The sequence below is a fragment of the Cydia strobilella genome, chromosome 15, assembly GCF_947568885.1.
Source record: "Cydia strobilella chromosome 15, ilCydStro3.1, whole genome shotgun sequence".
NCBI lineage: Eukaryota > Metazoa > Arthropoda > Insecta > Lepidoptera > Tortricidae > Cydia > Cydia strobilella.
In genome coordinates, this window is record NC_086055.1 from 16,021,006 (window position 1) to 16,044,242 (window position 23,237).

Genomic DNA, 23,237 nt, shown 5'->3' on the forward strand with positions numbered 1-23,237 from the left:
TATATTGAATTGAATTGAATTGAATTGACTGTTTATCCTAAAACTATAAAAAATATACATTTAAGATTCTCACAATGAGCTCTTTCATTTGATATGTAACACGATATAGTTTGAAAAACTTTTTTTTTTAATTTTCTCTTTTACCCCCCAAAAGTGGCCCCCGTGTTTAAAATTAATTTGTTTACGTTACATGTCCGTCTTTGGGTCACAAACATATATACACAAAATTTCAACTTAATTGGTTCAGTCGTTTCCGAGTAAATAGGCTGTGACAGACGGACAGACAGACAGACAGACGCACGAGTGATCCTATAAGGGTTCCGTTTTTCCTTTTGAGGTACGGAACCCTAATAATGATGATATTCCCACGTGATGATTGAGAAAACTTCGAACTTCGAAAAATAACACATTTGTAGTAGTATATGAAGCTAGTAGGTACTTTAATTTTATAAGTTAACTATTAATGGCATTATTTATATTTATTTACTACGGATAAAAAAACTGTATAAAATAAACGCACTGTACGCCTCAATTTAGTACATACCAAGCTTTAGCTATAAATCTTAATTCGTCGATTTAACTTAGGTATTTATTTGTAAGAAACAGATAAAACACAAATTAACTAATTCAGGCTTGTAAAGTATAATGCATAAGGGAATATATTTTTATTATAATTTACGACCTCCACTACACGCATGATCTACTCATACTCAAACAACAAAATATCTGCAAAAGATACACAAATACGAGGTATAGCGCCAAATGCCGCGCGCCTCTGGGCTGTAGGTTATTCTTTGAACCTCGTTTCGCCGCAGTCGCCGCACCGAGACGAAATTCACGTACGATCGCAGTGAGCGGGGTGCGGGTACAGAGACGCTGAGACGCTCAAGGCCAAATCAGCGAGAATCGTCTTAAAAAGCGTTGCGTGTGCTACGCACCCATCAGTAAGAGCGAGAAAGCGATATCTCTTTCTCGCTCACACACGCAATGCTTTTTAAGCTCTCGTCTCTCGTGCGAATAGAGCCTAAGAGTAAAATTCAAGAGCTGAAGCATTCCATAAGCTGAAGTCTCGGGCTGAAGTTACTAAACGAAACGAAGTTGAGTTTTGTGGACAGACCCGAGAATTACCAATGTACTATTAGTTAATCTGTGGTACATTCGCCATCATATATATCGGAGCGGCCAAGGCGCTCACAAATATCTGAACATCTCTATTGTCAAGGCGAGGCGTTAGAGTCGTGTTCAGATATTTTTGAGCACCTCGGCCGCTCCGATATATCTGATGGCGACTGTACCGTTGCACACAATATTTTTTCTAAGACAGTATGCATACTTACAAGTTACACTATACCTAAAGAAGCATGCGTGCCCACCAGCTTGAGCATGTGCCAGCGCAAGTATGATCGTCTGCTTTACGTGACTAGAGCAAGTAAAAGTAAAGTAATAGTAGCCTGCTTCAAAATTTTCAAGATGTACCGTGTGCAAGTTTCATTTATCTTTATAGCCGGTCCAACTGGCAGTAGAAAAAGGCGCGAAATTCAAATTCTCTATGGGACGATAACCCTTGCCGCGTACATTTTTTAAATTTGCCGCTTTTTTTCTACTGACGGAAATGGCCAGACTACGGCTTTAGCAGTTTTTAACCTTGCCTTGAACAGCCCAGCATGCGTGTGACATATCTTTGACAGTTGACATATGGTTGACATAAAATAAAAACGTCAACGTCAAATTTCCTAACATCACCTCACGCTTTGTGTAGAACGTAGTGATTATATGCTCTTTGGCTTTGTGGATATGCCAGCTGGTGTTTTAAATATTTAAAAAAATAGTTAATACAAAATGCCGGATTCTGAATCAAAGAAAAATCTGTGAGTAACAAACATGGTTAAAAGTAAAACTATCCGTTTCACTAAGGAACGTTTCTGGGAGTAGTTAAAGTTAGAGATTTGATGTTGTTTACTTCTTTTTATTACATGCTTTCTATATATATAATACCTGCAGGAGTAAAGAGGCTTAGTTTAGTCGTAAGCTTTTGATTCTTGGAAGTTTTGATGTACATCTACTAGAACCTGGAAGAAAAATGTAAACACAACATTAAAAACACAATTTATTCATTTTTAGGCAAAAGAAAGGAAAACATGATCCCAAAGAGCAAAGAAAACCTCGCCAGCAGCGGAATCAAGGATCCGGTGAAAAGAAATCTGAAAAAAGAACAGAAGAATCTAAAGGTATGAACAAAAATCATTATTAGTTGATGAATTGCAATTTTAATTAAATTGACTAACAAACAGCCAGTGTATTAAGTATGAGTAAAATAAATTATATAGATTCAGTTAGAAATCTACCTTACCGACAAGCGACTATGTGGTACCTTTGGTTGAAAACGTCGCATTTGTGTAATTAATTACAGAGTTTTGGTTGTAACCTGACAAAAAAAACAAAAATTTTAAATTACCTGCCATCCTGCCATTTAAAATTACTGTCCACCTATTTTGTGCAAATAAATATATCTATCTTTTAATACAAATGACAAACAATGTTGTGGACAGGGCAAAGTGGAGAAGGTTAAGCAGCTAACCCCACCACCATCTGGGATAGATAGCTAGGAAGAGCCACTACTTTACAAATTATACAATTTCAGTTGCTGCTCCTGAAAAACCAGCATTTGAAGAGCCTGGGCCAGAATTCTACAAAGGCTTAAAAAGAGAAACGGATGACATCCTCAAAATAACTGAGGATGCCAACTCTAAGTACAAGAAGAAAGAGATTAAAAGCAACTGGTCCAAGTATGAGGTCCCGATAGAGAGTTATGATGATATTGAGGAACAGGAGAATTTGGGGGCTGATTATGAGGTGAGATATAAAAAAAAAGAGTCAAGGTCAATGCGGGGAAGACAAACATAATAACATTTTTGGTTCGGAAGACGGTGTCATAGGCTTAGGGCAAGAACTCTTTAATAGGGGATATTACTGCAATGTTCTGCCACCAGAGTGCCAGCACTAGCCTTTTTAGTAAACCATAGAGTAACTTATACATACTGTACCTGTTAAAACAGGTTTTTGACAAATTTTCAGAGATAATAAAATATGACATACCCCTTGAAGTGACAGGAACCGCCTCGTGGACAATTAACATTATTTAAATTTGGAATTTAATTAATTAAAATAAAATCGAAATTCCTTCAACTCATAAATGACGTATGCCACTTGAAAGGCTATAGATGCATCAAGGCGGTTTGTTTACAGGGGACCTACCGGCAGTGTTGGCCGAACGCTAATGCCATTAACCATTAAAAATTAACAATTAAAAAGGTTAATGGCCATTAACCATTAGCCATTTAATTCGGATTAAAGTTAATTCGGATTAAAGTTAATTCGGATTAAACTTTGAGACGTTAATGGCCATTGAAGTTAATTCGGATTAACTTTAATTCGGATTAACTTCAATGGCCATTAAAGTTTCAAAAAATTTATTAGAATTACTCTCAATGAGGGCTAACGCGTATGAATTCGCCGCTAGGGGCGCTAGTGTAGATGGTGGTCTTTTCCATAGTTCGAAATGTCATATGTCACTTGTCACTACAATGACTGACAGCTGTTCTTAGTCTTTTGGACCACCATCAACAGAGGCGCCAACTGGTGAGCAAAAAAACGATAGCCCTCATTGCATCAACGTCTAATAAAATTACATTCGTGATATTTTAAAATGAGACAGCAAAATGACCCTGACTGAACCCTGGCAGTAGTAGCAGTACCTACCTACTACCTAGTAGAATTCTGGTTTGGTGCAACACAGACATACGCGGTTTTGGTCATTTAAATCGTCTTGATGAGCACTTCGGAGAGCCGTACCCACGATAGAGCTGATGCTGAACCCTGGCAGTACCTAATGGATCTAAGGTTTGGTGCAACATAGGCACACGCTGTTTTAGTCATCCGACTCGTCTTGATGAGCACTTCGGAGAGCCATACCCATGATAGAGCTGATGCTGAACCCTGGCAGTACCTAATGGATCTAAGGTTTGGTGCAACATAGGCACACGCTGTTTTAGTCACCCGACTCGTCTTGATGAGCACTTAGGAGAGCAGTACCCATAATGGAGGTGATGCTGAACCCTGGCAGTACCTAGCGGAACTAAGGTTTGGTGCAACATAGGCACACGCTGTTTTAGTGATCCGACTCGTCTTGATGAGCACTTAGGAGAGCAGTACCCATGATAGAGCTGATGCTGAACCCTGGCACTACCTAGTGGATCTAAGGTTTGGTGCAACATAGGCACACGCTGTTTTAGTCACCCGACTCGTCTTGATGAGCACTTAGGAGAGCGGTACCCATGATAGAGCTGATGCTGAACCCTAGCAGTACCTAGTGGATCTAAGGTTTGGTGCAACATAGGCACACGCTGTTTTAGTCACCCGACTCGTCTTGATGAGCACTTAGGAGAGCAGTACCCATAATGGAGCTGATGCTGAACCCTGGCAGTACCTAGTGGATCTAAGGTTTGGTGCAACATAGGCACACGCTGTTTTAGTCATCCGACTCGTCTTGATGAGCACTTAGGAGAGCAGTACCCATGATAGAGCTGATGCTGAACCCTGGCAGTACCTAGTGGATCTAAGGTTTGGTGCAACATAGGCACACGCTGTTTTAGTCACCCGACTCGTCTTGATGAGCACTTAGGAGAGCGGTACCCATGATAGAGCTGATGCTGAACCCTGGCAGTACCTAGTGGATCTAAGGTTTGGTGCAACATAGGCACGCGCTGTTTCGGTCATCTGACTCGTCTTGATGAGCACTTAGGAGAGCGGTACCCATGATAGAGCTGATGCTGCACCCTGGCAGTACCTAGTGGATCTAAGGTTTGGTGCAACATAGGCACGCGCTGTTTAGGTCATCCGACTCGTCTTGATGAGCACTTAGAAGAGCAGTACCCATGATAGAGCTGATGCTGAACCCTGGCAGTACCTAGTGGGTCTAAGGTTTGGTGCAACATAGGCACACGCTGTTTTAGTCATCCGACTCGTCTTGATGAGCACTTAGGAGAGCAGTACCCATGATAGAGCTGATGCTGAACCCTGGCAGTACCTAGTGGATCTAAGGTTTGGTGCAACATAGGCACACGCTGTTTTAGTCACCCGACTCGTCTTGATGAGCACTTAGTAGAGCGGTACCCATGATAGAGCTGATGCTGAACCCTGGCAGTACCTAGTGGATCTAAGGTTTGGTGCAACATAGGCACGCGCTGTTTAGGTCGTCCGACTCGTCTTGATGAGCACTTAGGAGAGCAGTACCCATGATAGAGCTGATGCTGCACCCTGGCAGTACCTAGTGGATCTAAGGTTTGGTGCAACATAGGCACGCGCTGTTTTGGTCATCTGACTCGTCTTGATGAGCACTTAGGAGAGCGGTACCCACGATAGAGCTGATGCTGAACCCTGGCAGTACCTAGTGGATCTAAGGTTTGGTGCAACATAGGCACGCGCTGTTTTGGTCATCTGACTTGTCTTGATGAGCACTTAGTAGAGCGGTACCCATGATAGAGCTGATGCTGAACCCTGGCAGTACATAGTGGAAGTAAGGTTTGGTGCAACATAGGCACGCGCTGTTTTGGTCATCCGACTCGTCTTGAGGAGCACTTAGAAGAGCAGTAACCATGATAGAGCTGATGCTGAACCCTGGCAGTACCTAGTGGATCTAGGGTTTGGTGCAACATAGGCACACGCTGTTTTAGTCATCCGACTCGTCTTGATGAGCACTTAGGAGTGCAGTACCCATGATAGAGCTGATGCTGAACCCTGGCAGTACCTAGTGGATCCAGGGTTTGGTGCAACATAGGCACACGCTGTTTTAGTCATCCGACTCGTCTTGATGAGCACTTAGGAGAGCAGTACCCATGATAGAGCTGATGCTGAACCCTGGCAGTACCTAGTGGATCTAAGGTTTGGTACAACATAGGCACACGCTGTTTTAGTCACCCAACTCGTCTTGATGAGCACTTAGGAGAGCAGTACCCATAATGGAGCTGATGCTGAACCCTGGCAGTACCTAGTGGAACTAAGGTTTGGTGCAACATAGGCACACGCTGTTTTAGTCATCCGACTCGTCTTGATGAGCACTTAGGAGAGCAGTACCCATGATAGAGCTGATGCTGAACCCTGGCACTACCTAGTGGATCTAAGGTTTGGTGCAACATAGGCACACGCTGTTTTAGTCACCCGACTCGTCTTGATGAGCACTTAGGAGAGCAGTACCCATAATAGAGCTGATGCTGAACCCTGGCAGTACCTAGCGGAACTAAGGATTAGTGCAACATAGGCACACGCTGTTTTAGTCATCCGACTCGTCTTGATGAGCACTTAGAAGAGCAGTACCCATGATAGAGCTGATGCTGAACCCTGGCAGTACCTAGTGGGTCTAAGGTTTGGTGCAACATAGGCACACGCTGTTTTAGTCATCCGACTCGTCTTGATGAGCACTTAGGAGAGCAGTACCCATGATAGAGCTGATGCTGAACCCTGGCAGTACCTAGTGGATCTAAGGTTTGGTGCAACATATGCACACGCTGTTTTAGTCACCCGACTCGTCTTGATGAGCACTTAGTAGAGCAGTACCCATGATAGAGCTGATGCTGAACCCTGGCAGTACCTAGTGGATCTAGGGTTTGGTGCAACATAGGCACACGCTGTTTTAGTCATCCGACTCGTCTTGATGAGCACTTAGGAGAGCAGTACCCATGATAGAGCTGATGCTGAACCCTGGCAGTACCTAGTGGATCTAAGGTTTGGTACAACATAGGCACACGCTGTTTTAGTCACCCGACTCGTCTTGATGAGCACTTAGGAGAGCAGTACCCATAATGGAGCTGATGCTGAACCCTGACAGTACCTAGTGGAACTAAGGTTTGGTGCAACATAGGCACACGCTGTTTTAGTCATCCGACTCGTCTTGATGAGCACTTAGGAGAGCAGTACCCATGATAGAGCTGATGCTGAACCCTGGCACTACCTAGTGGATCTAAGGTTTGGTGCAACATAGGCACACGCTGTTTTAGTCACCCGACTCGTCTTGATGAGCACTTAGGAGAGCAGTACCCATAATAGAGCTGATGCTGAACCCTGGCAGTACCTAGCGGAACTAAGGATTAGTGCAACATAGGCACACGCTGTTTTAGTCATCCGACTCGTCTTGATGAGCACTTAGAAGAGCAGTACCCATGATAGAGCTGATGCTGAACCCTGGCAGTACCTAGTGGGTCTAAGGTTTGGTGCAACATAGGCACACGCTGTTTTAGTCATCCGACTCGTCTTGATGAGCACTTAGGAGAGCAGTACCCATGATAGAGCTGATGCTGAACCCTGGCAGTACCTAGTGGATCTAAGGTTTGGTGCAACATAGGCACACGCTGTTTTAGTCACCCGACTCGTCTTGATGAGCACTTAGTAGAGCAGTACCCATGATAGAGCTGATGCTGAACCCTGGCAGTACCTAGTGGATCTAGGGTTTGGTGCAACATAGGCACACGCTGTTTTAGTCATCCGACTCGTCTTGATGAGCACTTAGGAGTGCAGTACCCATGATAGAGCTGATGCTGAACCCTGGCAGTACCTAGTGGATCCAGGGTTAGGTGCAACATAGGCACACGCTGTTTTAGTCATCCGACTCGTCTTGATGAGCACTTAGGAGAGCAGTACCCATGATAGAGCTGATGCTGAACCCTGGCAGTACCTAGTGGATCTAAGGTTTGGTACAACATAGGCACACGCTGTTTTAGTCACCCGACTCGTCTTGATGAGCACTTAGGAGAGCAGTACCCATAATGGAGCTGATGCTGAACCCTGGCAGTACCTAGCGGAACTAAGGTTTGGTGCAACATAGGCACACGCTGTTTTAGTCATCCGACTCGTCTTGATGAGCACTTAGGAGAGCAGTACCCATGATAGAGCTGATGCTGAACCCTGGCACTACCTAGTGGATCTAAGGTTTGGTGCAACATAGGCACACGCTGTTTTAGTCATCCGACTCGTCTTGATGAGCACTTAGGAGAGCAGTACCCATGATAGAGCTGATGCTGAACCCTGGCAGTACCTAATGGATCTAAGGTTTGGTGCGACATAGGCACACGCTGTTTTAGTCATCCGACTCGTCTTGATGAGCACTTATGAGAGCAGTACCCATAATGGAGCTGATGCTGAACCCTGGCAGTACCTAGCGGAACTAAGGTTTGGTGCAACGTAGGCACACGCTGTTTTAGTCATCCGACTCGTCTTGATGAGCACTTAGGAGAGCAGTACCCATGATAGAGCTGATGCTGAACCCTGGCAGTACCTAGTGGATCTAAGGTTTGGTGCATCATAGGTGTGATGTTTGAAAGATACTCGATTTATTAACAAGCACTTTATTATTTAATCCCTACAAATCAGTCGGCCATTTATCTTAACCTACGCTAGACAGACGCGAACAAGAGCGAGACAGTCCGGTGAGATAGAGACCGCATATTAGGTTGCATTCACTATGGATGCGTTCTCACACTCTCCCCGCCTTTAATACTTAATTACGTACATCTTAAAACTAACATAATATTTTTTAACATTGTACAATTTCTACATCTCACAGTTAACATCCTGCTCTCCACATTCAAGCATTTGGTTAACGTGTCTTTTACATACGGAGCCATTGACATCAACTAAATATGTTGCTCCGGGTACAGACTCCTGGACTATAATTCCCTTAATCCATGGTTTGAATCCCTTCCGGTAATCCCTAACCATAACACTCTGTCCTATTTTAAAATCTACACTACGGTCACCACTACTATAATTATTTTGTTTAATTTTATTTTCATATTGTATACAAGATACAGGAGGTGGTCGCAACAGTGAAAATCTGTTCCTGAGCTCTCTCCCCAGCATTAATCGCGCTGGCGTCACGCCATTGCTTTTGTGCGGTGTGGAACGATAATCAGACAAAAAGAGATTCATTGCTGATGTTATGTTGTGCCCACTGTCCATAATTTTAGTAATATGACTTTTAAATGTTTCCACAAATTTATCCGCAGCACCATTTGTGGCGGGATGGTATGGTGGTGAGAATGTATGTTTAATTTGAGTTAAATTACAAAACTGTTTAAATTCGGCGCTGGTAAAGCTTGTTCCATTGTCTGTGACAAGCTGATTTGGGTAACCATACCTAGCAAATAAATTTTTAAAAACTTCTATTGTTGTTTTAGTGGTAATATCATTCATAATAAAAGCCTCTGCCCATTTTGAGTAACTATCAATAATTACCAGAAACATCTTTTTTTTATATGGTCCAATGAAATCGGCATGAAGTCTGTACCAAGTTGATGGCGCTACTGGCCACAATTTCACAATTTTTGTTGGATTTTTACTGTTACTTAGGCAAGCCATGCAGTTTTTGGTAATTTGTTCTATCTGTTTATTGAGTTCAGGCCACCAAAAGTATGACCGGGCTATTTCTTTAATTTTTACAATCCCGAAGTGGCTCTTATGTGTCTCCTGTAATACCTTGTGTTGTAGTGAATGTGGAATTATGATTCGATAGCCCCAAAATAGGCAATTTCTATCAGTACTAATTTCATCCTTTCGGTTGAAGTATGGCAATAAATTTGAATCTATGATTTCCTTACTTGGCCATCCATCTACTAAATAACGTATTACAGTTGACAGATTACAATCTTTCATTGTTTCTTTTTTTATTAATTTCCAATCTAGCACTTCTAATTCACTACTATCTGTATAATATGTATTTCCTATATCCCCCTCTTTACATAGTTTATGTAATTCTACATTATGGCTCTCCACAACGGTGCGAGACATATAATCTGCAGGGTTAAGGTTTGTTTTAATATGTCTTATTTTATATTTAAATGCAGACAAAAATATTGCGTAATGCTGCAATCTTTTTGCAGCCATTTTTGGTATTGACTTGTTAGGACCAAATATTCTGACTAAGGCTGCATTGTCCGTCTCCAGTTCAAAACTGCGCCCATACGTATAGTTATAAAATTTAGTCACACCAAATATGATTGCAAACGCTTCTTTATCTATTGTTGAATACCTTTGTTCTGCTAAAGTCAGTTTTTTACTAGCGAATGCAATTGGTTTGACAGTACCATTTGATTCCCTGTTTGAGATCACCGCTGCCACCCCTACATCTGATGCATCACATGTTAAAATTAAAGGCAAATCTGGATCATAGTGTCTTAAACTTTGAACTGATGCCAGTTTTAACTTGATTGCATCAAATGCTTGTTCACACTGAGGTGTCCATTCAAATTTATTTTTCTTTGTACAGTCATACAAGGGTGTTAATATGCTAGCCATGTTCTTTAAAAAACGCGAATAATAATTTATTTTACCTAGAAATGATTTCAATAATGTCAAATTTGTTGGTGGCGGTGTTCTCAGCAGAGGATCAATATTTTTCTTTATTACACTTATTCCATTGCTATTTATTCTATAACTGAACACATCAATATAGTTTTGAAAAAACCTACATTTTTCTGGTTTAAGTTTAAATTCACACTGTTTTAATTTTTCTAGTACTTTACATAGTGTTTCCAAGGTGGATTCCAGGTCTTTGCCTGACATATATATATTGTCTATAAATACTATTACATTAGGAATGTTTGCCAATTTCTTGCTCATTAATCTTTGAAAAGATCCAGGGCCCGTGTTCACACCATATGGAAGATATTTATATTTAAAAGTTCCTAACTCTGTCACAATTGTAGTGCATTCTTGTGACTTTTTGCTTAATGGGGCTTGTAAATAAGCCTCTTTCAGATCTAGTTCGCAGAAGTATCGTCCATCCTTTAAGCAATTAAATATTTCTTCTACATGTGGCAGCGGATAATGATCAATCTCTAGGTTAGGGTTAAGGGTTAGCTTATAGTCTCCACACAGACGCACTGACCCATCGGGTTTTAATATTGGAACAACTGGGGTTCCCCATTGACTATGTTCTATGGGTTCTATTCTTCCATTAGCCAATAATCTAGAGATTTCATTTTTTACCTTATCTCGAAGAGAGAATGGCACCCGCCTTACTGGTAGACATTTAGGAGTGACATCTGGTTTCAGTTTTAAAGTTATTTCCTCGCCTTCAAAGTTTCCCCAGCCAGGTGAGAATACTTCTGCGAACTTCCTCTTAATTAATTGTTCTGCCTCTGAAACAGTTTTAGTTGGGTTACATTCTTGAATATTAAAGTACTGTGTTTTTTCTTCTTCTAGGCCCTTTAATTTAAGTGGCCATTGCTTTAGTTGGTATAACCAATCCCGACCTAATATACAAGGCATTTCTTCTTTTCCCACAAAACTAGCAGATTTAATACAAATTCTGTTAAATGTTATTTTAAGATCTTCAATAGTACCTACGGGTTGTGATAAACTTTGGTCAAAATTTTTAAAAACTGTGTTGCATTTTTTTATTTCTTTATGTGGGAAATATTTTTTTACATAATTAATAGGTATTACAGTAACCTCTGACCCAGTGTCAAGTTCAAAATCTATATTTATACCATCTATGTCTAAGGTTAAATATTGTGCGGGTATTTTACTTACACCTAGTGACCTTACTTCATATTCTTGAAACAAAGGTGCTAAGGAGCCATCAAAATTGTCTTCATTGCCTTCACCTTCTGGTTTGTGCTCGTCCGTTGAGACCATGTTAGTGGACCGTCGCATCTTGTTGTTCGGGCACATCTTATATATATGCCCCTGTCTTCCACACTCCGAACAATATTTCTTCTGAAGTGAACACTCTGTACGTATATGATTGGTTTTTCCGCAGCAATAACACATTCTTGAATTTGCACTTGTCAGTCCGCTTCGGCCTTGACCTCGTCTGGTATTTGTGTTTCTATAATTAACTGAGGTGTTCTTAAACATTGGTGTTATGTTTTTTGATTCTGATGTCTCTGTTGTCTTCAAAGCTGCTTCAATGCTGCGAGCCAAGATAACTAGTTTTTCTAGTGATAATTCTGAATTTTTCAACAATTCTAACTTTATAGTGTTTGAAGTCAACCCGTCTATAAATTTTTCTTTTATTTGATCTTCTATGTCCTTGAATCCGCATGTTCGGGCTATTTTCCGTAATTCTGTGATATATTGGTCAATCGATTCACTTGCCGTTTGGTTCCTTTTTCTGAATTCCATTCTGTTAATTGATGGTGCTTTTGTATTTGTATAATTTTTCTTTAGAAGACTGCACAACTCATCATAAGACTTTGTCAGTGGTGATTCTGGTTCACAAATGTTTAGAATGTTGTCGAAAACGGTACTGGTTAATTTTGTAATTAGTAGTGGCACTTTCTTATCTGCTGGTATGTTGTTTACTATAAGTAAACATTGCAATTGTTTTTCGAATGCTTCCCAATTTGTGCCATCGAACGGTTTGATATTTGTATCGTTGTGTGACATTGTTTTCTGTGTTTGGTCTTGTGATTTCAGTTTTTCACTTATGAGTTTCCGAAGTTGGTCCACGGTCTTATCTGTACTGTCTAGTTGTAAGTAGGTGGCTAATTCTACTAGTTGTTCTTTGTTACAGTAGTAAATACAACCTCTTTTTCCTTTGTTTAATTCTACGATTATATCTTCAAGACTGCTATTTTCGGTGATTTGACTCATTGGTCTATTTTGTAGGTTACTTTTCACATGAAACAAAGACAATCACGCCGGTTCGAGCACTGGGTTCGACATAACATTTATTTTCTGATTTTTTCACTGCAATAATTTGATTAATCGTTATTTTATTGAACGTCCTCGTCGCCAATTGTGATGTTTGAAAGATACTCGATTTATTAACAAGCACTTTATTATTTAATCCCTACAAATCAGTCGGCCATTTATCTTAACCTACGCTAGACAGACGCGAACAAGAGCGAGACAGTCCGGTGAGATAGAGACCGCATATTAGGTTGCATTCACTATGGATGCGTTCTCACAATAGGGACACGCTGTTTTAGTCACCCGACTCGTCTTGATAAGCACTTAGGAGAGCGGTACCCATGATAGAGCTGATGCTGAACCCTGGCAGTACCTAGTGGATCTAGGGTTTGGTGCAACATAGGCACACGCTGTTTTAGTCACCCGACTCGTCTTGATGAGCACTTAGGAGAGCAGTACCCATAATGGAGCTGATGCTGAACCCTGGCAGTACATAGTGGATCTAAGGTTTGGTGCAACATAGGCACGCGCTGTTTAGGTCATCCGACTCGTCTTGATGAGCACTTAGAAGAGCAGTACCCATGATAGAGCTGATGCTGAACCCTGGCAGTACCTAGTGGATCTAAGGTTTGGTGCAACATAGGCACACGCTGTTTTAGTCACCCGACTCGTCTTGATGAGCACTTAGGAGAGCGGTACCCATGATAGAGCCTTACCACCTACCTTAGATCCACTAGGTATTGCCAGGGTTCAGCATCAGCTCTATCATGGGTACTGCTCTCCTAAGTGCTCATCAAGACGAGTCGGATGACTAAAACAGCGTGTGCCTATGTTGCACCAAACCCTGGATCCACTAGGTACTGCCAGGGTTCAGCATCAGCTCTATCATGGGTACTGCACTCCTAAGTGCTCATCAAGACGAGTCGGATGACTAAAACAGCGTGTGCCTATGTTGCACCAAACCCTAGATCCACTAGGTACTGCCAGGGTTCAGCATCAGCTCTATCATGGTTACTGCTCTTCTAAGTGCTCCTCAAGACGAGTCGGATGACCAAAACAGCGCGTGCCTATGTTGCACCAAACCTTACTTCCACTATGTACTGCCAGGGTTCAGCATCAGCTCTATCATGGGTACCGCTCTACTAAGTGCTCATCAAGACAAGTCAGATGACCAAAACAGCGCGTGCCTATGTTGCACCAAACCTTAGATCCACTAGGTACTGCCAGGGTTCAGCATCAGCTCTATCGTGGGTACCGCTCTCCTAAGTGCTCATCAAGACGAGTCAGATGACCAAAACAGCGCGTGCCTATGTTGCACCAAACCTTAGATCCACTAGGTACTGCCAGGGTGCAGCATCAGCTCTATCATGGGTACTGCTCTCCTAAGTGCTCATCAAGACGAGTCGGACGACCTAAACAGCGCGTGCCTATGTTGCACCAAACCTTAGATCCACTAGGTACTGCCAGGGTTCAGCATCAGCTCTATCATGGGTACCGCTCTACTAAGTGCTCATCAAGACGAGTCGGGTGACTAAAACAGCGTGTGCCTATGTTGCACCAAACCTTAGATCCACTAGGTACTGCCAGGGTTCAGCATCAGCTCTATCATGGGTACTGCTCTCATAAGTGCTCATCAAGACGAGTCGGATGACTAAAACAGCGTGTGCCTATGTTGCACCAAACCTTAGATCCATTAGGTACTGCCAGGGTTCAGCATCAGCTCTATCATGGGTATGGCTCTCCGAAGTGCTCATCAAGACGAGTCGGATGACTAAAACAGCCTGTGCCTATGTTGCACCAAACCTTAGATCCATTAGGTACTGCCAGGGTTCAGCATCAGCTCTATCATGGGTATGGCTCTCCGAAGTGCTCATCAAGACGAGTCGGATGACTAAAACAGCCTGTGCCTATGTTGCACCAAACCTTAGATCCATTAGGTACTGCCAGGGTTCAGCATCAGCTCTATCATGGGTACGGCTCTCCGAAGTGCTCATCAAGACGATTTAAATGACCAAAACCGCGTATGTCTGTGTTGCACCAAACCAGAATTCTACTAGGTAGTAGGTAGGTACTGCTACTACTGCCAGGGTTCAGTCAGGGTCATTTTGCTCTCTCATTTTAAAATATCACGAATGTAATTTTATTAGACGTTAATCCAAATTGAGAGTAATTCGGATTAATTATTTGACTTTCATGCCCATTGAAGTTAATCCGAATTAAAGTTAATCCGAATTAACTTCAATGGCCATTAACGTCTCAAAAATTTAATCCTGCTGTTCTGCTGCTGCTGCTCTCATAAGTGCTCATCAAGACGAGTCGGATGACTAAAACAGCGTGTGCCTATGTCGCACCAAACCTTAGATCCATTAGGTACTGCCAGGGTTCAGCATCAGCTCTATCATGGGTACTGCTCTCCTAAGTGCTCATCAAGACGAGTCGGATGACTAAAACAGCGTGTGCCTACGTTGCACCAAACCTTAGTTCCGCTAGGTACTGCCAGGGTTCAGCATCAGCTCCATTATGGGTACTGCTCTCATAAGTGCTCATCAAGACGAGTCGGATGACTAAAACAGCGTGTGCCTATGTCGCACCAAACCTTAGATCCATTAGGTACTGCCAGGGTTCAGCATCAGCTCTATCATGGGTACTGCTCTCCTAAGTGCTCATCAAGACGAGTCGGATGACTAAAACAGCGTGTGCCTATGTTGCACCAAACCTTAGATCCATTAGGTACTGCCAGGGTTCAGCATCAGCTCTATCATGGGTATGGCTCTCCGAAGTGCTCATCAAGACGAGTCGGATGACTAAAACAGCCTGTGCCTATGTTGCACCAAACCTTAGATCCATTAGGTACTGCCAGGGTCTAGCATCAGCTCTATCTTGGGTACTGCTCTTCCAAGTGCTCATCAATACGAGTCGGATGACTAAAACAGCGTGTGCCTATGTTGCACCAAACCTTAGTTCCGCTAGGTACTGCCAGGGTTCAGCATCAGCTACATTATGAGTACTGCTCTCCTAAGTGCTCATCAAGACGAGTCGGGTGACTAAAACAGCGTGTGCCTATATTGCACCAAACCTTAGATCCACTAGGTACTGCCAGGGTTCAGCATCAGCTCTATCATGGGTACTGCTCTCCTAAGTGCTCATCAAGACGAGTCGGATGACTAAAACAGCGTGTGCCTATGTTGCACCAAACCTTAGTTCCGCTAGGTACTGCCAGGGTTCAGCATCAGCTCCATTATGGGTACTGCTCTCCTAAGTGCTCATCAAGACGAGTCAGGTGACTAAAACAGCGTGTGCCTATGTTGCACCAAACCTTAGATCCACTAGGTAGTTCCAGGGTTCAGCATCAGCTCTATCATGGGTACTGCTCTCCTAAGTGCTCATCAAGACGAATCGGATGACTAAAACAGCGTGTGCCTATGTTGCACCAAACCTTAGTTCCGCGAGGTACTGCCAGGGTTCAGCATCAGCTCCATTATGGGTACTGCTCTCCTAAGTGCTCATCAAGACGAGTCGGGTGACTAAAACAGCGTGTGCCTATGTTGCACCAAACCTTAGATCCACTAGGTACTGCCAGGGTTCAGCATCAGCTCTATCATGGGTACTGCTCTCCTAAGTGCTCATCAAGACGAGTCGGGTGACTAAAACAGCGTGTGCCTATGTTGCACCAAACCTTAGATCCACTAGGTACTGCCAGGGTTCAGCATCAGCTCTATCATGGGTACTGCTCTCCTAAGTGCTCATCAAGACGAGTCGGGTGACTAAAACAGCGTGTGCCTATGTTGCACCAAACCTTAGATCCACTAGGTACTGCCAGGGTTCAGCATCAGCTCTATCATGGGTACCGCTCTCCTAAGTGCTCATCAAGACGAGTCGGGTGACTAAAACAGCGTGTGCCTATATTGCACCAAACCTTAGATCTACTAGGTACTGCCAGGGTTCAGCATCAGCTCTATCATGGGTACCGCTCTCCTAAGTGCTTATCAAGACGAGTCGGGTGACTAAAACAGCGTGTCCCTATGATGCACCAAACCTTAGATCCACTAGGTACTGCCAGGGTTCAGCATCAGCTCTATCATGGGTACTGCTCTCCTAAGTGCTCATCAAGACGAGTCGGATGACTAAAACAGCGTGTGCCTACGTTGCACCAAACCTTAGTTCCGCTAGGTACTGCCAGGGTTCAGCATCAGCTCCATTATGGGTACTGCTCTCATAAGTGCTCATCAAGACGAGTCGGATGACTAAAACAGCGTGTGCCTATGTTGCACCAAACCTTAGATCCATTAGGTACTGCCAGGGTTCAGCATCAGCTCTATCATGGGTATGGCTCTCCGAAGTGCTCATCAAGACGAGTCGGATGACTAAAACAGCCTGTGCCTATGTTGCACCAAACCTTAGATCCATTAGGTACTGCCAGGGTTCAGCATCAGCTCTATCATGGGTATGGCTCTCCGAAGTGCTCATCAAGACGAGTCGGATGACTAAAACAGCCTGTGCCTATGTTGCACCAAACCTTAGATCCATTAGGTACTGCCAGGGTTCAGCATCAGCTCTATCATGGGTACGGCTCTCCGAAGTGCTCATCAAGACGATTTAAATGACCAAAACCGCGTATGTCTGTGTTGCACCAAACCAGAATTCTACTAGGTAGTAGGTAGGTACTGCTACTACTGCCAGGGTTCAGTCAGGGTCATTTTGCTCTCTCATTTTAAAATATCACGAATGTAATTTTATTAGACGTTAATCCAAATTGAGAGTAATTCGGATTAATTATTTGACTTTCATGCCCATTGAAGTTAATCCGAATTAAAGTTAATCCGAATTAACTTCAATGGCCATTAACGTCTCAAAAATTTAATCCGAATTAACTTTAATCCGAATTAACTTTAATGCAATTGGTTAATGGCGGAACTAATGGTTAATAAAATTGATCAATGGTTAATTAAAATTAACAATTACGGCCAACACTGCCTACCGGGGAAACGCGAATCCGAAATTTCGCTATCTGCCTCTTTATCGCTCGAATATGCAAGTGACAGAAATGTTAGATAACGAAATTTCGATTTTCTTAATTTCGCAATAGTCCCTCAGATTGTGTTAGTGGCGCCCCCTACGCAGAGTTTCGCGTAATATTCCCTATTTGTGTATTTATGACACTCGGACACAGCAAGGAAAAACTTCGCTCCTTTTGCTTTACCAACCTTCTGTAAGTGGAGTATGCATACAATTGCAAGTTAGAAACAACGAAAGAGCTTGTAGACGGTCTTTTCCCACATTGACCTTAGCTTGTAATAATGGACCTTGTGTCTGAGCAATAATTTGCCTCCTCCTTTTTGGTACGGACGGCTAAGGAATGGAATGCGCTCCCGCCACCTGTATTCCCTGATCAATATAACCTCGGTCTCTTTAAAACAAGGGTGAATAGGCTTAACCGGTGAGCTCCATCTTAGGCCCTGTCTTCACTTTCCATCAGGTGTGACTAGGGCCAATCGCCGATCAGTTTATATAAAAAAAAAAAAAAAAAAAATAAGGTTTATGATTTTACACTTATATTAGTGGATGATGGTATGATAACAAGGGTGCATGAATGATCATATGTAGTGTTTTCAATGAAAAGGTACCACTTTTGTCGCTTACCATAATAAAGAAATTTGCTTGTATCTTTATACGAATAACCTGTCAGAGCGTACTTATGGCAAGCGACAATGTGCTTGAAAACGACACATATTCAAGTATTGTAATTTACAAGTAAAAAGCAGCTACCCAAGGCTCTGAACCGGTTTTTCAGTATTACCTTCTTTTTCGTTCTTTGGTTTATCATTTCATTTTATGGGACAATCTCATCATTTCATCTAATGATGAAACACATGATTCAGTCCTACATAAAGAGCATAAAATAACGAAAGATATTGGGCTAAAAAAAAGGGTTAAAAAAAAACCGGTTCCCAGCCCTGGCTATACCATCCCTACATGTAACCCTATCTTTACAAATATGTGACATTTTCAACCAAAAGGTACCACATTGTCGCTTGTCAATAAAGTTGATTTCAAATTGAAGCTGTATGGAAATAGCGCCTTATTGACAACCAACAATAAAATGAAAATTATGAAAATATTAAAAAAAAAAGAATAAGTACCCTTTTGATTGCAAATGGCACATATGTCCACAATATTACATTGTTAGTGACATAAGCTAAGATCTAAGTGCAACCAGTGGCTAGATATTAATAGGTCAATACCTATTTTCTATTGGCTCACCAAAACATTTGTTCAACTTCCTGCCACTGTTACCTACACTCTAAAATTTGTACATTACTATGTAGCTAATTTCATTCAACTGTTGTTATCACATGTTTTATATTTCTATATTTAATTTACATTTATTTACATGAAAGATATATACTAAACTAAATTAATAACTAGCTTAAATCTAAAATAGGCCCTTGAGGCATTGTACTAAGGATGCTGGCGGCATTTCCTCGCTGTATCGCAATGCTGATACGTTGTACGAGGAAGCGGCCAGCTCTTCGGTCACCAGTTACGTCAACCAGACGCTTCGCGCAAACAACTTGTGCGCCCTGGTACCCCATACCCCATGGACATATTTCTATTAGTTTTTTATTGTATTTTTCAGAAACTCATACAAGCACCCATGTCACTTGGTGGCCATTTCCAATTCAAACATGAGAAGTCCTGGGACATTACCACAGGCCCATCTCTCTATGACAAGTACTTTGATATCACCGGAAATGATCTTGCGACTGCTCTTTGCACCATACCGTTTTATGAAAGAAATGGCATTGATAAAAGTATATTCACTGAGACAGACACACAAACCATGGACCACCGCACATCTAGATATAAACATAAGTACTTTAAAATAGCTACAATCGAGTCAGAAATTCAAGACAAACTAATCGATAGTTTAAAAGAAGATTTAAAAGAACAAGAACAAAGTAATTTAGATGAAAATGTTCATGACGAGCGAAAATCTGAATCTGAAGTTGATAAAAATAATGAAATTAATTTTGAAGAATCAAAACTGCCTAAGACTGAGCCATCTAGTAATCAAATAGAAATATTATTCAAAAGTAATCAAGATGATCATAAAATAGAAACAATAGTAAAAGATGACAAGGAATGCAGGGAAATAGATGATATTATTGTTGACACGACGAAAAAATTGGATTTAAATAAGAAGCAAGAAGTAACTAAGTCCAACCCTGCTCCTGAGAAAGTTGTAAATATAGGTGAGTTTCTGCTCGGAAGGGCCTACCTGGAACCAGGCGCAATCTTGCCATTTTTTTACACCAGCTTAGTTTTAAGTGTGAGCTTTCTCCAGATCATCCTGTATAATATAATATGTCCTATAGAGGTACTGCAATTTTTACTAATTAACCTTTTCGACGCCGTGCCAAACACAAAAGCTGTCACTCGGACCCCACGTCACCGAAGTGTCAAAACTGAAATTGAACTTTATGCACATGCACGTAGGTCTATGTTTCTCTGTGCTCTGTGACGGATTAATCCGTCTTTGGCGTTGGACCTACGGTGCCGATATATACGTCATAGGCATCCTAAAGGTTAAGTACTTATAGTGTAATATAGTGGATTGGCTGTCTGAAACTGCCAAGTGATTTTACACTTAAATGCAATGAAACTAGGTCCTTTTTAATGGAAATTGCAAGTGTAATCTTTTTTAATACCACGTTGGTGGTAAACAGGCCTACAGCCCGTCTGATGGTGAGCGGTCACCTTAGCTTATGGGCGCTTGAAACTCCAGGGTTGTCACATGCGCGTTGCAGACTATAAAAACCTCATCATTCCTCTCGTGTAATAATCAACAATCGATTTTTTTATGAACTCATCAAGCATTCTCATATCGGTAGCTAATATAACAATTTTATCGTTTTCAGCTGCACCTACTACAGGACCCAAGAAAAAGCCAGTTATTGAATCTCCCGAGGATCTCGAAAAATGGCTTGATGACTTCTTAGAAGAATAAAGTAACAATCATCGTCTAGGAAACTCATCATCATCATGTCAGCCGATAGACGTCCACTGCTGGACATAGGCCTCCCCCAAGGCTCGCCACTCCGACCGATCCTGTGCCGCTCGCAACCACCGAATTCCCGCGACCTTCACCAGGTCGTCGCTCCACCTCGTTGGAGGCCTACCGGCAGTTCGTCTTCCGGTACGCGGACGCCACTCCAGAACCTTCCGGCCCCACCGGCCATCAGTTCTGCGAGCTGCTAGGAAACTATTGGATGAATATTGTTTTGTAGGCGTCAGATCTATCAGAGCTGCTAAAATATCCCATCATGCAGTCTAATAGGTCCGTCCAGACGAGATTGTCAATTTGATCAGAAAAAAAATTGGCGACAATCTCGTCCACAATTTCATAGTGCATTGGCAAGCCAATGTCCTTCATTTTCATTTTTGCGTCATTTCATTTCATCTTGACAATTACCCATCCAAAAAATGTGCAAAAAATTGTCCCGTCTGGACTGGCCTTAACCCTTGACAATAGCGTGTTTAGATGTTTATGATGAGTGCCTTGGGTTGGGTGCTTCGTTGTATCTGATGGCGACAAAAAAATGAGGTCTGCTTGAAAATTATATTGTTTATTTTATAATCATGTTATATAAAAATGTGTGAACTGGTCCATCTTGTTTTAGTTTATGGTAGTGAAATCAAAGTTCCCGGTTCACCATCTACAAGTGACGAGACACGCGACTGCATGGGCTTGTAGATCAGTCCTCGTTATTTACTTTCTCTGCTTTGACGGTATACTTACCTTATATAATTATATATGTCAGCGACCGATCGTAAAGTTCCTGTGTAATGTTTTGACGGCAGTCACTTTAAACCAACAGATAGGTAGGATAGGTTCGTTAGGTTGCTTCAGATGCCCAAAGGCAAATTGTCCTGGAATAAATTTACAACCGATTGCCCAATGACTTAAAACTAGTTGAAATGTCCGACACCATATTTATAACCAAGCTCAAGGAGTACTTAACAGAGAAAGCTTTTTACTCGGTAGATGAATTTATAAATCGAATAGACTAAGATAATATTCTAAATGCCTGTGACATACTGCTATATTTTATAATTTAATGATGTCTAATTAATTTAACTGGATAAGTCTAATGTAATCCTATTTCTACATGAATAATGACATATTTATAATTGTATGTAAAGTGTGCTAAACAGAAAATGTTAAATGACGTGTAACGCTTGTTATCAATAAACGATTGATTGATTGAATAGGAGCCCCGCGTAGCGGTGCTCCGTCGACTCAAGGGACAAGACAATGAATTTCATGTTATGCCTGATTTTTACAATCGGCCGCCGACATATACATTATAAGGATAAAAGCTTCTCGATATGACACTATGGTGACTTCATACCTTCTTAAATGGATATGTTGCGTGAGTGGTCCTTGGAGCCGGATAATTCTTCAAATCATGCTTTATGAAAATTGGAAGTGCAGAATTCTAATCTTCTGGTCGCTGTGTGAAGTGACGGTGTCACAGATACGATGGTGGTACAATTGATCGTGTTCTCTTTCGCATTTACTTTCATATCTATATACTTGTTAGAAAGTGACGACTACGATGATAGCCGATAAATAAAAGCGTGTCCATCTTAAGCCCGCAGAAGTAAGCTTGGTAGAAAGTTAACACATCTCAGATAGAACAAATATTACATTAGAGATATATTTAAAACAGATCTATTTTAAGGCTTTGGTGCTTACATGTATAAAAGTTCAAATTGACGATAAAAAATTATTTCTAGGTACATTGTGCCCATAGTAAGCTAAGTACAAATACCTACCTAACGTTCCATTAGGTATTCTAGAAATTTAATTTTTTAAGGGCTTTGAATAAATCACAATAACAGGACTTAGTTATCCCAGTATATAGGAATATCCCGTTTTTGTTTTCAAGATTTGAATTTTTATAACCCCAAAAGTAGTGGCAATTAGCTTTTTCTTCCGAAATGCTAGGGTTCCTATGATTCTAATATCGCGGTACAATAACATGCAAACGCATGAGGGCTAACGCGTATGAATTCGCCGCTAGGGGCGCTAGTGTAGATGGTGGTCTTTTCCATAGTTCGAAATGTCAGATATCACTTGTCACTTCTTGTGGACCACCATCAACAGAGGCGCCAACTGGTGAGCACAAAAACGATAGCCCTCATTCAGTGCATAGAAACCTACTTACTCAGATTTAATTTTGGAGGAAAAGTAATCACCACTTTTGAGGTTATATTTTTTTTTATATATTCAAATTTACAACTTTATTACTAAACATTCATATTCTCGCCAAACTGTTACGTTGGATATAAAATTTCTGATCTGAAAAAAGCCTTCAGGAACATAATGTTCTCGAAATGTTGGATTCTCAAAATGTTGAATTCTCAATAAGACGGAGCCCGGAGGTATGTTAGGTAACTTCAGATGCCCGAAGAGTAAACCGCCCAGAAATAGGAGCCCCGCTCCGCGGGGCTCCGTCTAGTTAAGTTAAGCTAGCCATACACGC

General features: G+C 41.7%; 1 protein-coding gene across 1 annotated transcript; it reads left to right on the top strand.

Annotated features, from left to right (window-relative positions):
• The first annotated feature begins 1,729 nt into the window (after positions 1-1,729).
• Positions 1,730-21,354, top strand: LOC134747640 (uncharacterized). Its single transcript, XM_063682247.1, has 5 exons — positions 1,730-1,868; positions 2,122-2,228; positions 2,642-2,853; positions 19,325-19,940; positions 20,607-21,354. The coding sequence occupies exons 1-5, from the start codon at positions 1,840-1,842 to the stop codon at positions 20,693-20,695; spliced, it is 1,053 nt and encodes a 350-aa protein (XP_063538317.1). The 5' UTR covers positions 1,730-1,839; the 3' UTR covers positions 20,696-21,354.
• The last annotated feature ends 1,883 nt before the right edge of the window (positions 21,355-23,237 follow it).